This window comes from Solanum dulcamara, chromosome 2 (genome assembly GCF_947179165.1).
Source record: "Solanum dulcamara chromosome 2, daSolDulc1.2, whole genome shotgun sequence".
NCBI classification, from domain to species: Eukaryota; Viridiplantae; Streptophyta; class Magnoliopsida; order Solanales; family Solanaceae; genus Solanum; species Solanum dulcamara.
In genome coordinates this window covers 29,568,759-29,584,795 of record NC_077238.1, presented here as the reverse complement: position 1 = coordinate 29,584,795, position 16,037 = coordinate 29,568,759, and the positions used below count along the sequence as shown (strand labels likewise).

General features: G+C 35.8%; 2 protein-coding genes across 2 annotated transcripts; one reads left to right on the top strand and one right to left on the bottom strand.

Moving 5' to 3' along the window:
• The first annotated feature begins 3,937 nt into the window (after positions 1-3,937).
• On the top strand, positions 3,938-6,838 carry LOC129880482 (sugar transport protein 14-like). The gene is made up of 4 exons (XM_055954527.1): positions 3,938-4,240; positions 5,002-5,328; positions 5,413-6,038; positions 6,112-6,838. Exons 1-4 carry the CDS (start codon positions 4,099-4,101, stop codon positions 6,565-6,567), a joined length of 1,551 nt encoding a protein of 516 aa, XP_055810502.1. The 5' UTR covers positions 3,938-4,098; the 3' UTR covers positions 6,568-6,838.
• Positions 6,839-6,918: 80 nt separating this feature from the next.
• On the bottom strand, positions 6,919-13,368 carry LOC129880481 (CRS2-associated factor 1, chloroplastic). The gene is made up of 5 exons (XM_055954526.1): positions 12,391-13,368; positions 11,442-11,569; positions 8,416-8,641; positions 8,208-8,335; positions 6,919-8,080 (listed from the first exon to the last, which is right to left on the bottom strand). The coding sequence occupies exons 1-5, from the start codon at positions 13,229-13,231 to the stop codon at positions 7,070-7,072; spliced, it is 2,334 nt and encodes a 777-aa protein (XP_055810501.1). The 5' UTR covers positions 13,232-13,368; the 3' UTR covers positions 6,919-7,069.
• Between the last annotated feature and the right edge of the window lie 2,669 nt (positions 13,369-16,037).

Genomic DNA, 16,037 nt, shown 5'->3' with positions numbered 1-16,037 from the left:
GAGATTTTGTTTAAAATCAAAAAGGGCTACCTCTTCATTAGCTTCATCATCTTCAGATTTTTCCATAAAGGAAAATATAGTGTCAAAGTCCTCTTCATCATCTTTAACAACAAGCATGAAAACATCTTCTGGGTGTTCATTTCCTCTGAATCACTTGAGAAATTTCCCTAGACAGCAATAGTCTTCTTTACTACATAGTCAGCATCTGCTTTTCTCCCCCCCAAGCATGCGAGTTTCCCAAAAGCCATATAAATGGCTATTAAAACGAGGTGGCCTAGTGGTTGATTATCGTTTCTAGATTAGGTGGGGCATTCATTTCTTCTCACAAGATCCTCTCTCGGTGTTAATCATAACAGAGTTCAAGCTCTGGTACCAATTGATGACTTATAAGTCCACCACAAGTCAACGAACCAAGTCCTTTGGCACAGCAAGAACAGTTCAGAAGATAAAATATTTAAATAAAGAACACAATATGTATGTGGAAAGTCCCTTGCTCAACGAAGAAAAAAACCACGATCTATCTCACGGAACTACAATTCAACTCCATCATCATCAAGGAGCAAAGACTTAGATTACAAACTCTTGCAATCTAGGAATTAAATTCTTAATCCCTTCCCCCTTAGTGTAACAACTCTGTTACACGAGAACTAAGAAACAACTCTACTACCCATTTAACCAATCAGAACTAGATGATTTTGACTTCAAGAACTCAACATAGCTAACTCTAGCTACGACTCAAAAAACTCATGAATGATCTAATTCCTTTATAACTCAGGAATAGATCTACAGCTATTAAGCACAGAAATATAAACCTAAAGAGAGCTAAGAATGATGATAACTCTATTAGGTCCTATGATGTTCTTAGAGAGAATATTTCTTGAGAGAATGGCTTTTGGATTTGCAAAAATCAGGAATACAAAAACTAGGTTGTGTCATTCGAGAAGAGACTTATATATGATGGACGCAAAATCTTAGAGCAATGTTATTGGCTAAGAACTTGCTGCTCTACAAATAGACACACACCAACAACAACTATAGTAGTGGTAGTAGTTGTAGAGTACTTTTTATAGTTGTCCTTTTCATGTAACAAAAACCACAGTTTCTCCTGGGACCATCTCCCGCATATAGTCCCAAGGTTTGTTAAATCATCAAAACTTCAGAGTCTACTCAGAATAACAGGGAGTCTGTATAGGAAATCAAGGGTTCAGAAAAAAGCATGTGGCACAAGAAGGAAAGACATTTAAGCAAATAAGTACTTACATGAGTAATTCCATGATTCTGGGATATCTCTTCTCAAAATTATATCCTCTACGGAGACCAACCTCTCCCTCTATCCCCAGTAAGGTCATCGTCCAGATAGGAAATATAGTTTATCGAGCCCCGGTAGGATAAAGTAACAACTCCACCCCGAAAGAGTTTTTGAGAATAAAGTAAAAATAAGATTGTCTAGGGTGAAGACTAGACCAACCATATTGTCTAAATATCAGAGACATAACACCAAACTCTAGATGGAGGGACCAATTTGAGCTAAGAAAACTTTGTAGGCCCCGTAAAATGCAATAATGATGGGGTCGATCTCAAATTCTCCAAACTCAAGCTTAAAGGGGTACGTGTATATGGACATATAACCTATCCTTGCAAACGTAATCCTATCGACCATGATAGGATCTTCAATACAGACTTCAATAGACCACCAACTGTCCCTTCAAACTGTAGCGATGTGTGAAGCCTTGGTAAAAAAATATAATCATTGGCGTACTTATCTCGATCTCCTAAAAGTTTCTCGAGGGCGACTCAGACCTTCAAATCACCCTCGTAGGATAGTTTTGCAAGGTAAGATGGTGTCCACAGTGGACTCTGCAGTATCGCTTGTGGTATTCTTCTTCTTAGGAGCACTACCGATTAGGACCCACCAACAACAAATCCAGAAGGGGACAACAAGTCTATTTTACCACCGATGGGAAACTTCTTAAAGAGAAGAGAAGAAATTCGAGTGTTTGGATGAAGAAATATGAGGAATGCAAGAAGTAGAGAAAGGACTTGAAATCTAAGTTGCAGAATAAGAGAATAGTAAAGAGGAGAAAACGGGGTGGTCTATAGCTTATATAGAGCCTAAAAGGTGTGAGTCTCAGGTCGAGTTACTATTTCAATCCACTCACAATAGGACACGTGATCGGCGTATTAAACGTGATAAGACATTGGTCACATTGCCTGGCAGAGAGATACCTCATTTACTTTTCTTCCAAGAATATGGAAAAACTCTTCCACTTCTCGATTCTCTAGTACTCGAACATCCATAAAGTAGGGGGATTGTCTATTTGTGGTAAAATCGGTCTTGTTCATATGGACAAATGATGTAGCTACATGTGGCATAAGCATTCGATTATTAAGAAGAAATCAAGCAATGTTGATTGAACCTCTAGTGACCGAACCTATTAGTAAATTTCAAACTCAAAAAGATCCCAATATCATTATCACCGAAACTAGTGCTTCACAAATGCAGGCCATCTAGATTCGGAACGGCAGAGTTCGAACACGATGACAAACACCAACAACGAGGATAAGATAAGTTTTCTAGATCGAAAATCACGGGAGAGATCGATATTCCATCGTCTAATACGAGTAAGTACTCAAGTAGGAGACTATGAGGGATTCAAACCCTACAAAATCATCAGTTACCTTGTTTATTCTCTATAAATAGTCCATTAGCGTCAATGGTAGGGACTCCAGATTTTCGATTCACATACTTGTTTAAGCATATATATTTCCTTTAAGCAAAAGCTCTCGGTTGATCCGTCGGAAGGTGTTGTACTTAGGCCTGGAAGGACCAATTCTCAGGATCCAATACACGGTTTGATTACTTTCTTTCTTTTCATTCATAATATCTTATTATTGTTGTGATTTATTTCATTATTATTCATTGCCCAGATCAAACTCCTGTGCTCTTAAACCACTTAATAAATTCAACTGTATAATTTTTTGAATAAACAATACCATAAAACCTTATCTATTTGTGGTGAACATCGGATAAGGGTAGCATTGTTGACTTTTTAATATCCAACTAACAATTTCTTAGGAGATTTCATTACCCATTTTATCATCCAGACTACCGTCAACTGACTGTCCATTAATTAATACAACTACTTTTTCTTTTTACGCAAAAGTCATAGGTACGCTCATTACACTACTAAACCCCGGTATGAATTAAATATAACGATCTACCTAACAAAAGCTATACTTATCTAAATAATTCCTGTCTATTAGTAGCAATACATATTTTATGAGCTTTTTTTTTCTTTCATTTTGGACAGAATTTAAGGAATATTCTTTCAAAGTTCATTGACAGAGTAATTCAAATTTGCACCAGAGAAAGGTTAGGTCATGTTTGAATCTCAATCTCAGATTTTTGAGTAAAGTAATATATTTTCAAACATCTCACAAGCGGCATTACATGTGAATAATAACGGAAGGTAAGTATATAGACCGTAAAGACCGCCAGCAGTTTTCTATTGTTAGGACAGTTGGTCAACGCTATAGACAAAAATGATAGGAAATTAAACTAATACCAACTTGTCTTCGTAGAAAATAATGAGAGCAACGTACGTAACCAGCCAATTTTTTCCTTTCCCAAACATTAATTAATACTTTTATCTTATTTTCTATTTTAGTCCATTTCAAGAAAAAAAAATTGATAATTTTCATATGAAATGTTTAACATGACAAAATTAAAACACAATTTAATACATTTGACATATCTTTAAAAAAAAAATCAAAAGCTTTTTTTAAAAATTTTGTATCAAATCAAAACAGTGGAAACAAATTAAAATGTAAACAGTTTGACCAAATATTTGACATATCTTTAAAATAAAAAAAAATCAAAAGCTTTTTTGAAAATTTTGTATTAAATCAAAACAGTGGAAACAAATTAAAATGTAAACAGTTTGACCAAAAGAGTGGGGAGTGTTCAGCCATCGCTGTCACCAAGTTGTGAAATTTCCACAAGTTTAGGCTGCAGACTACAAGTGGATCAACTAAAGATATGCATAACTAGCAATACATTAGTTTCTAATTTTTTGAAAAGCAGAAGAGAAGGAAGATATGGCTGGTGGAGGACTTGGTGATGACAAGGGAGGAAAAAGAGCTCATCTGTATGAGTATAAGATTACAGGGTATTTTATTTTTGCTTGTGTGGTTGCAGCAATGGGAGGATCTCTTTTTGGGTACGATCTTGGTGTTTCTGGTGAGTATTAATCAAACACTCTTTTTTTCTCATCTGAATTACTTTCAGCATATGTGTAGGAATGTGTTTCTCAAGTCATTTATGTCATTTATCATTATCTTTAAGAAGTATAGTGCAATAGAATAAAACATCTAAATTTGTTAATTGACCAACGTTATGGGAATTAAAAAGAATGAAATTCATATATTAAGCTATGAGTTTTCAGATTAGGTAAAAGGCAGGTTGAAACTCTACATAAATGTACTGAGAGTTCAAATTAATGGGTGTTTTAACCCTTGTAGTACTGTAAAGAATGTCCATTAAGTAATCTTAGCAGTCAGAAAATTAAGAATTACATAGCATTTAAATATGCTTAAGTGATATATGTGTGTATACATATAAATATAGTGTGAGAGTGAATTTTTACGTGTATACATATTTGTGTGTGCGTATAATAAGGACTGTAAGTCAAAAAACAGATGGTGATTTTAGTTGATGAGCATCGACAGTAGTAAATTCTAGTCACTAGATAGATCCTTCTTTAGTACAAACGCTTGCAGATATCAAGTCGGACGCAGTACCCTTCATCCTTTGTGTCTGTTTTGTTTTAGGAATCAATAAGCATAAAGGTAGTCAGATACGCATCAAAAACAGGTACAACTTGAAAAGAAGGCACAAAAGATAACGGTACCTGGCCAACATTAACGCCTAATAGTACAAAGAAACATTCTGATTCTAGTTTTGGATAATTTAAGGATGGTACTTAATTTCTGGTTTTTCAGGTGGGGTGACTTCCATGGATGATTTCTTGAAAGAGTTCTTCCCCAAAGTGTACAGAAGGAAGCATGCACATCTCGAAGAAACTGATTACTGTAAATATGACAATCAGATACTCACACTTTTTACTTCCTCTTTGTACTTTGCTGCACTTGTTTCCACATTTGGTGCTTCACATATTACCCGGAACAAAGGCCGTCGAGCCAGTATACTTTGTGGAGCAGTCAGTTTTTTTCTTGGTGCAATACTTAATGCTTTTGCAAAGAACATTGCAATGCTGATCGTTGGTCGATGTCTTCTTGGAGTTGGCATTGGATTTGGCAATCAGGCAAGTGAATTCTGATTTGTATGTACAACAGCTACAAGGACATTAGAACTTGCTGACCGTATCAAGTTCTGTTTTTTTCTCCAGGCAGTCCCCCTGTATCTCTCAGAAATGGCACCTGCAAAAGTCCGAGGAGCAGTTAACCAACTGTTTCAACTCACAACTTGCTTGGGGATATTGATAGCCAACTTTATCAATTATGCAACTGATAAAATCCATCCATGGGGATGGAGATTATCGCTTGGCTTAGCCACAGTTCCTGCAACAATAATGTTTATTGGTGGGCTTTTTCTTCCTGAGACCCCAAACAGTCTCGTAGAACAGGGTAAATTACAGGAAGCAAGACAAGTCTTAGAGAAAGTTAGAGGTACCACAAATGTTGATGCAGAGTTTTCTGATCTTAAAGATGCAAGTGATGCTGCGAGAGCCATAAAAGATCCATTCAGGAATCTCCTCAAGAGGAAGAACCGTCCGCAATTGGTAATAGCAGCTTTGGGGATCCCAGCATTCCAACAGCTTACCGGCATGAATTCCATTCTTTTCTACGCCCCTGTCATATTTCAGAGCTTAGGATTTGGCTCAGGAGCATCATTGTATTCATCTGCTATCACCAGTGGTGCACTTGTTGTAGCTACATTCATTTCAATGGCTTTTGTTGACAAATTTGGAAGAAGAGCTTTCTTTCTGGAAGCTGGAGTTGAAATGATATGTGTCTTGGTAATTTCTGCTTTCAAATTCTTCCTAACAAGGCTTTCGTTATAGCATACTTGACTGAAAGTTTGTTTCACAGGTAGCGGTTGCGGTTACTCTAGCTTTGAAGTTTGGAGAAGGTGAAGTGCTCCCAAAAGGAATTGGCATCTTCCTTGTAGTCATAATATGCATATTTGTCCTCGCATATGGAAGGTCTTGGGGTCCCTTAGGTTGGTTGGTACCAAGTGAACTATTTCCCCTGGAAACAAGATCTGCAGGACAGAGCATGGTGGTCTGTGTCAATATGATCTTCACAGCGCTCATTGCGCAATGCTTCCTTGTATCACTCTGTCACCTCAAATATGGAATTTTTCTGCTGTTCGCAGGCTTGATATTCATCATGAGCTGCTTCATCTTCTTCCTCTTGCCCGAGACAAAGCAGGTTCCCATAGAGGAAATATATTTGCTTTGGCAAAATCATTGGTTCTGGAAAAGATACTGCACCACGGAGGAAAATGAAGATGAATTGGACAGAAAGTCTCTACCATCAATCTAAGAGAACTTGGATTCCAGAGAATGGAGATGGGCATTTGTTCCATGAACGAATGAAGTGGACATTCTTCGAAGATTATACCACACCTACGACAAGTGTACACACTATGGATTCCTTCATGAATGAAGAACATCTCTTCATGTTTTTCAATTATGCCCTCCAAATAGCATTTATTAGCATGTTTAAGTCTTAGTCACCAAAATTATCATATCACCGTGTAATTAAGCTTATACATGGGTTTACAAGTTATCTTATCATTTATTAGCATGTTTAAGTCTTACTCACCAAAATTATCATATCACCGTGTAATTAAGCTTATACATGGGTTTACAAGTTATCAAATGGCAGAAATACTTAAAGAGAACCAACGTGAATAAATGAACAAAAAGGAAAAAAGTACATTGACGTATACAGGTAAATTACAAAAAAACATACCATGACATATTGACATTGTAGAAAAGAATAATTGACTTGATTGTTGAAACATTGTTATTCATTCATAAAGCTACGCTAGTAATTTGGCAAGCTCGTCTACTCCTAAGCTTCCTTTTTGTACTACATTCAGATAATCTTCTCTAATACCCTTCAACTTCTCCTTTCTTGTACTCATTGTTGAAGTGACCTTATTACCTGAAACAACAGTTTCTTTTCTCGAAGAAGCTGGAGTATCTTTGGTGCATCCTACCTCCAAATCACCGGTTTCTTCTCCCCCGCGTCTTTTCACTGACACTTTCTTAGGCTGATGCTGAAAAACTGGTCCAGGTGGGGCAGATTTAGAGAGCGCAACTGCCCTTTGATAGACAATGTCAGCATCAATACTAGAATCATCTAATAGAACTGCACTCCCACTTTCAATCGCCTGCTTCCTACGTAGTAAAATTCCTTCCGTCCATGGCGTGATTGAGCTTACCAGCTGACAGTTTTGATTTGTATCTACCAATAGAGAATGCACCTTGTAACCAGTCAAGGGAACCAAAGATGAGGAATCAGACTTGTTTTCTACATCATCTGAAGCGCTCCCCAACTCATTTTCTGGATCCACCACTGAATCATCCAACCTTGTTTTGCATTCACGGCAGTCGCTCAGAATTCTAAAATTGTCACCTGTATCTCCTGCATATACCAGAGGGATTTCTCTTTCACTTATCCCCATCGTTGTAACTGAACAAACATCTAAAGGAACCTTATTGGAAGATTCCAGATAGTGATCCTCCGACCTATCTTCCTTTGTTCCATCGTTTCTAACATACTCTGCATCTTCCTCACCCAGAGGTGAAGTTTTAGGACTGAGATTCCAAGTATTCATTTCTGTAATTGGTAAGCTTGAACTTCCAGAAGTAGATGCAACCACTTGGCCTTCAAAGGATTGGTTAGTATTAGCAGCATTATCAGATTCCGAACCCTTCCTACTCTCAGGATTGGCTCTGTCTTCTGGTAGAGAGGACACCCAATCCCGTCCCCTCCACATGAGTATGTGCTCTTGCTCAAAAGAGATTAACACACATGGGACAAGATCCTACAGTTTAGAAAAAGCAACTTACAGTAATGAGGTCATAATTTCTTGCACTTCTTTTTTCTTTCCCAAAAATAATTTTGTGCGCGCATACTATAGCATTTACTACTAGTACTGGAAATCGCTTTACCTTAAGCTTGGCACCTATCTTCCTATAGTCGCTTGGATTCAATCCTTGACAATTTATACACACCAATTCACAAGCTTCAAATGCTTCTCTGACATTCTTTGCGAGGTCACAATACACCCCATTTTTGGCTGCAAAACATTCAAGACTTATTATCAGAGAGATTTCTTGTCAAGTAACCACGAGTAGTAAAAATAAAAGGAAAACAGACCAAGCTTGCAGATAGGTATCAGATTGCGTCCTTTTTTGCGCATTTCAGTTGCTTCCTCTAAAGTCAGACCCTCTGGAACTCGTTGAACCAACCTTGGGTAGACAGGAGTTACAGGCCGCCATAACATGAGAGGAAAGCATGGCCGAGTCTTGTAGTTGTAGTTTCGACCACGGAAAAGGTATATCAAACCACCTTTATGATAGATAATTTTCCCACCTGTCTTCTCCTGGACATATAGGACACCAAAATTGAAACCATGTCAAATAACTGGGCGAGGCATCTGTAAGAAAAAGAATAGCTTATACTAGAGAAAAACAAGATAAATGATCAACTTTAGTATTGTCGGAAGTTCAATTACGCCTTCAATGTGAGAAATAATAAGAACGGTTCCCTTTCCAAAAAAGGAATAGTTAGAATGGCAGGTGTATTTTCTAGTTAGGAGAACTTCAGCAAGAAGTACAGATTCTTCACTTTAGTAGGAAAAGTCAATACCTCTCTTTAAGGAAGGCTAGTGCTCATTAATAGTGTATTGGATGCTAAGATGTTGTTTCCTATACCACCAAAAATAGAAAGGAGAAAGGATGCCCTAAGGAAAAACTTTATATGGCAAGGTAAAAAGGAAAAAAGAGGTCATTTAGTAAAATGAAAAACTGTCACACTTAGCAAGAAGCAGGGAGGCATGGGGATAAAGAACCTGAGGAAACAAAACCAGAGATATAGAAATGAAGAACAATCTTTAAGAAGGATGGTAATGAAAGACAAACATGGGGAGGAAGGGCCTTCGAAAACAAAGGTAATTTCCACTACATATGGGGGAAGTGTTTTGATAGCTCCATGGACAAGGATGATGCTATAGAAGCCCTAAGAAGACAATCATCAATGTCTAAAGGTAAGGAGTTGCAAGCCAAGATTGTTGGGTTTCAATGGGAACTCAAGAAGATGCTTATCATGGAAGAAAAGCCCAAAAACGAGTCCAAGAATGTGGTGAAGAATGGACTAAGTGCTACACATATTTTATGATTCAAGTCCAAGTCCAAATGGAAGAAGATTGGGCCCATATGGGGCTCAATTTCTGCCCGAAAAAGGAGCTTAAAATCCTCACCCAAAAAGGAGGAAAAGTCACGTACAAGTTTTGGTCCAAGTTGAAAACTTTTCCTTACTTCCTTAGGGAAGAATTTTTGGTATTATTTTTATATATTTTCCTAGTTTAAAGTTTCCTATTAGGTTTTATTTATTATTTCCATAAAAGTAGGTTCTATTCCCATTCTATTTGGGATAGTTTTTCCCTATATATAGAGGTAGGGTTTATTATTTTGAGCAGACATGATTAATATTATTTGAGAGTTTTCTCTTCTTTACACCTTTGTGTGTGGTGACTATGAATTTATCTTACAACCTTATAAGAACAATCCTTTAAGAGGTAAGATTAATTCTTAATTTGATATCTTTGGTTCTTATTCGTAAATTAAAGAAGATGATTATTCTTATATAATTGTTGTCTCTAGTTTCTTCGAAATAGGGGTCTAGATCACTTATAATTCGCTAACTTTGAATAGTAAAATCAATTAGGTTCTTAGCACTTTATCTTGAAATTTCGGGATTTTATTCTCGAATTTCACATATCTTTCAATTTCTGTATTTAATCTTTATAATTTCGCTTCCGCATTATTTTCTTGTTTATTCAGGCAACCCGATTCTTATCATGTTTGGAAGTCAATCAAAACTCTCTGCCAAATCTTCAATGACAATATCAACTATAGAGTGGGCAATGGGCAGAACACTCCTTTTGGGGAAGGCAACTGGTTGGGACAGGGCCTCTGAAGACAAGGTTTCCTGACCTTTCTCAATAAATCAGCAACAGAAGGCTATCATCTATAAAGTCTGGTCAGCTCAAGGATGGAACCTTAGCTATAAAAGATTCCTAAATGATTGGGAAATCAGTAGATTTTCTGAATTCTACAATACAGTCAATCAGTTCACAGGTTTTAGTCAGAATGATGATAAGATATGGTGGTTGGGTCACAGTCAGGTAGATTTTTCTGTCAAAGCTTCCTTTCAGATGATAAACCCAGCCAATACTATGACTGATTTTTGGTCCTAGAAACATATTTAGGAAGTGAAAGTCCCCTACAAAGTGGCTTGTTTTGTTTGGTTAGTATCTAGACAATCTAATGAAGAGGGAAGTACAACTACGTTCTAGATGTCACCTATGTAGTAGAGAGGCTGAAACTATCAGTCATTTGTTCCTTCACTGTACAGTGTGTGTCTAGGTCTGGAATATTTTTCTAGCACTAACAGGGACACATTGGGTCATGCCAAATAGCACTAAAGATATGTTGTCATCCTAGAACAAGGGGACAAAAACCTGCAGCACATAAGAATACTTGGATTTGATCCTTGCTTGCCTATGGTGGACTGTTTGGAAAAAAAGGAACTCAAGATGTTTTGAAGATAATGCAAACACAATTCAGAAGATAAAGATGAATTGTCTAATGCTATTTCATTTTTGGTGTAAACATGAATACTTGGATTTGATCCCTGCTTGCCTATGGTGGACTGTTTGGAAAGAAAGGAACTCAAGATGTTTTGAAGATAATGCAAACACAATTCAGAAGATAAAGATGAATTGTCTAATGCTATTTCATTTTTGGTGTAAACATGAATACTCATAGGCCTCTGAAAGTATAATAGATGCGCTAGGTTCTCTGTAGGATGATAGAATTTTTGTATATACTTTAGGTTCTCTCTCTATATAGTTATGGTCGGCATAGCCTTTGTGCTTTCAATACAAATAACAGCCTTCTCAAAAAAAAAGAGCAGATTCTTCAAAGGAAATGAAAATAACATATCTGATTCTGTGCCTCAAGCTTCAACTTGACAGGGCAATTACCAATGCTTGGAATAAAGTAATTTACAATGAGATTAGAATTTGCAAAGACCTATATTCATTGGGAGTGAATAATATTCCAAAGAAACAGAACAGTTACAACATCTTGCAAGGGGTGAAATATATAAACACCACCAACCTCTAACTTGTCACAGACATTGTCCATGTCCACAGTACACACACCCTTGCATTTTATCTTGCACAATCTTTTTCGCTTCCAATGAGCATGGATGTTCTCTAACATGTTATGTGTTAAGCCATCTCGTCCTGGAAACAGAAAAGGTATTGAGAGCAAAAGAGACCAAAATTCAGAGTCAGCATATTCTTTTTTACATGAATCGAAAAGAGTGAATCAATAAAGAGCATTTTATGAACTTTATAAGGACCATTAATATCTTAATGTAAATCCAACTACCATCACTAATGAACTGAAATTAAGAAAAGAGAAAACCTTCGGTCAGAAGAAGCCTTTTAATGAGAATCGAGTTATTCACATTGAATCCGGGATAAACGTTTCCAAGAATGAATCAAATCATCCTGATAGTAATATATATACATCAGAACACTCCCCACAAACTCCCTTCTTTCTTATCCTTCTCCTCAAACAATCAATCCCATAGAAACAAGACAACAGAAAAAATAAGTCAATGAATTAGGTATCTGTGGGAGTACAACCTGCCAACAGCATTTAGGCTTTGCAGACCTAGAAGAACTTGCATATACTTGTAAGCAATCAAGGGGGTTAAAAAGTAAGAATGAGACGTGCCACGAGTGATTGCATGTTTCCAAAACAAGATGATGAACCACTCAGTTAAAAGAAAACATTAATAATATTATATGTGTTGATGTATCCATTCGGCTCTATTCAGTATCAGATGAAATGGATGACAGCCTTCAATGATAATATATGTGCCAAATGTTCTACGTTGCAAAAAAATTTAACTAGCCCTTCAAGCTCGAAAAGTTTCTACTTTTGTCCCTAGAGGATTCACATTCTAAAACAAATTCACAGTAAAACACAATCTCCCAAGTCTAAAAATAATGCAATTCAACATGATCAACAAATAATCTCACACTTAATGATATACCTATATTCAATTGCCGTGTTGTTTTCTTACAACTATTTATAAGCTCCATCATCTCCTCTTTCGTCAATGGCTCTCCCAATACCTCCTCTCTAGACTTAACATACTTCGGCCCAGAACCAGCCAAGAATGGTCCAGGAGCCTGAACTGGCTTGACCCCTTTCTTATGGGGGGGAGGCAGCTGGAATGAATCAAATTCTGGAAGCTTCTTCTTGCTCGGTGGCAACGGTTTCCGACCTGTCCACGGCCTCCGCATTGACTCCGGTCCAAATGGTGAGACTAACGGTTCACGCAACTTATTAGGCTTCAATTTTGGTGTTTCAGTATAACTATATTGATACACAAACGGGGCTTCTGGAAATTCATAACATACCCCATTTTCATCAACTTTGATATCCATAGCTGATTTTCCTGCTGTTTCATCAGAACAACCATTATTATGCTTTCGAGTTTCATCTGGAATCTTCCGGGGTCTAACGAAAGGTTTAAATGCCGGATGTATTTGACGAGGGTTGTTCTGGAAATTTCTGGAATACTTGGATTTTTTCCCAGGGATGGAAGGTGAAGAGGGAGTTGAAGGAGTGCCAACGGATTTGAAGGTTTTCTCAGTGATTGGTGATGGAGGGGCAGGATTGTAATTATTGGCAATGTTGAGTACAGAATCGAAGCGTTTATGGAAGCGGATTTCATCTTCGATTTCCTCCTGAGTTCGTTCATGGCGGATGAATTTTTCGGCGTTGGCGTTGTTCCACCTTGAGAAGCGGACTTCAGTCGCCGGAAGGTGGCTGTGTGGTGGAGCTGGTGGTGAGAAAATTGAGAATCGGACTAGGGTTGTTGAACCCATTTCACTACGTTTTGCTAGAAGAAGATGAAGGCATTCAAAAATGCTCACACCTGAAGGAGAATTTGGGAATACTATTTTTCTGGATATTTTTAAATTGGGAATGGAAAAATAAAATCTGTTATGTTGATAAGAGAGGGACCAAAATTTTTATTCACAATCAGTCTAAAAGCTTCATTTATTTTTATTTATTATGACCGCCAATAATTTTATAGAACGGAGAAGGTCTAAAATGTGTTCAACTATTTGAATTGATACAAAATTATTCTCCGTCCACCTTTAGGCTCCTAAATACCTCTGGTATCAACCTTTTGGCTCAAAAATACTCGTATTTCTAATGCTGTACACTCATTAGGTGGATGGAGGGCAATATTGTATCAAATCTCATAGTTTAAGAGTATTTTAGGCCCTAATCCATTAAAATAATTTAAAATTACTTAATATATGAGCTTTAGTAAAATTGACCTGATTTTGAATTGCATAGTAAAATCACCTTTCCCTCCTTTTCATTTCCTCTCTCTTAAATTTCTTCTTGAATCTTGTCCATCATTTTAAATTTTAATTTTTTTAAACTTATGGAAAAATAAGGGAGAAAAAAAGAGAAAAAAATAATGAGAACATTCATATAGAAATAATTAGTTCAATAGAAGATAATTTAATAGCATCTTTTCTTTTGTGTGTACCCAAAATTCAAAATAAATGAATAAAAAATAGTTTTTTCTCATATCCCCACCCCTACTCCACATGATAATAATATAAATTAAAAGAATATGAAGATGTAAGTTCATTTCAAGTTTGAGACTCTCAATCCTAATTAAGAATAGAGATCTAACAAAATAAAAATAGGGAATGGACGAAAATTGGATAATTAATAGAAATTTTTTATGTTATAAAAAATAATAATCTTTTTTAATTAGATGGACATTTAGACGCGAATATTAGATGGATCCCCAGTTATGAGTTAGGTTATAATAAATTGGGTATTAATTTAAAATAGGCCAATAGAAAAATATCATGAAATTAATATTTTTTTTAATATTATTTTTAAGTGTATCGGGTCAAAATATGAATTATATGTGATTTGTGTTATTTATTTGAGAATGGTTTAAATTTGGACCAATCAGATTAGGCAACATAGTAAATAAATATTTAATAATTTTACTTTAGAGAAACTGTTAAAATTGAGGGCAAATATGAGTCAAAGGGTTAACATCAAGGGTATTTTTGAGCCAAAAGATTGACGTCAAGGGTATCTGGAAGCCAAAAGGTGGATGGAGGATAGTTTTATACCAATTCGAATAGTTAAGGGGCATTTTAAACCCTTCTCCATTTATAGAAATATTATTTTGACCACAACAAGTTAAGTTTGGTCATATTGTTTTAAATATTTTTGACAAATTATTTTTGAGTTGTTATAAATACATTGAATAGTGGATTGTCTATTTTGGTTTATTCATGAACTACCAGATTCATGTATGTATATTTCCAAGGTGATAAGAATCTTTTTGGATAATAATGTATCTACTAGTTTGAGCATATAACATGGTGACCTTTGAGGTGATATTTCAACCTATAAATAGAGATATCATTCAACATTGTAAGACACTTGAATAGAAGAAAAGTTCTCTCATTTATCTACATTTCTTGTTTTCTTCTCTTTATACTTATATTGTTCTAAGCTTAATTTTACAACACGTTATCAACACGAATTGTCTCTAATTTCAATTTTGTTCACCACGATATTCAAATTGAGTTTTATACCAATGATTTGATAGTGATGATGAAAAGGAGTAAATAGTTATTGATCAAGTTTATCCAATAAAACAAAGAACAAAGAAAATCAACAAATATGATGTTAACCCGTACAGTAAATCTAGGCATGTACTATATATGCCACTTTAAGATGCTAGAGCACAGAGGTTGTTTTATTTACATATTAAGTTCTATTTTATTGAATAAGTTGTTTCAAGCTTGCACATGAATCACCGATGAGAAAAATATCACTGCCCAAGACTAGATACACCTATACCCATGTAGCAAATGGCGGAGGGAGTCGAACTTGTATAATTCAAGAATAATTTTATTTCATGTCTTATTGAAATTTAATACACTTATTTATATAACGATAAAATGGTAGTATTATTTAAAGGCTTGAGGTTGAGTCCTATTGTGTTTTGGCCTACTATGCCATTGATTGAAGGCTAAGACGATGAATTCAAGTCCCATCATATCGAAAGGGTAAGGCATCAGGTTAAAGTCTGAATACACCTTAATGAAAAAAAATTGAGGGTAAGATGATAGATTCAAGTTTTATCCCATCAAAAGGGTAAGACATCAATTTGAATTTTGATGCACCATGATGATAAGATATTAAGTATGAGTCCAATAGAATTATGGCCTAACACGCCTAATATGGATAAGACATTGAGTTTGAGTCTCAATGCATCATAGTGATGATAAAATGACGACTATGACAAAAATAATATATTTTTTGATGAAAAGTCATGTTGATAACGTGTAGTAAAATAATAGTAACATAGAAAAAAAAAATATTATGGGTTAGATATATACCATAACTCACCTGTACAGGAGGTTTGAGAGAAATGAATAAATTTTATTTTGACATAAATGGTCATTGATTGTGTACCTATGGTATGACAAAAGTAAAGCAAGAAACATGTCTTGTCTATAATAATATTGATCATGATAATAATAATATAATTTTTCTCCTTAAAGGAGATGTTCACCATACGGATGGTGTCATGAGATAGTACACAAAATTAATTGTGAGCTTCAAAAGAGCTATTAT

Excerpts from the sequence above, each read along its gene's own strand:
- LOC129880482 (XM_055954527.1), top strand. The coding sequence starts at position 4,099 with ATGGCTGGTGGAGGACTTGGTGATGACAAGGGAGGAAAAAGAGCTCAT. Across the intron at positions 5,329-5,412 it reads TGGATTTGGCAATCAGGCAA|TCCCCCTGTATCTCTCAGAA; the intron begins GTGAATTCTGAT and ends TTCTCCAGGCAG. Across the intron at positions 6,039-6,111 it reads TTGAAATGATATGTGTCTTG|GTAGCGGTTGCGGTTACTCT; the intron begins GTAATTTCTGCT and ends TTTGTTTCACAG.
- LOC129880481 (XM_055954526.1), bottom strand. The coding sequence starts at position 13,231 with ATGGGTTCAACAACCCTAGTCCGATTCTCAATTTTCTCACCACCAGCT. Across the intron at positions 8,642-11,441 it reads ATGTCTGTGACAAGTTAGAG|GAGAAGACAGGTGGGAAAAT; the intron begins GTTGGTGGTGTT and ends CTATATGTCCAG. Across the intron at positions 8,081-8,207 it reads AGATAGGTGCCAAGCTTAAG|GATCTTGTCCCATGTGTGTT; the intron begins GTAAAGCGATTT and ends TCTAAACTGTAG.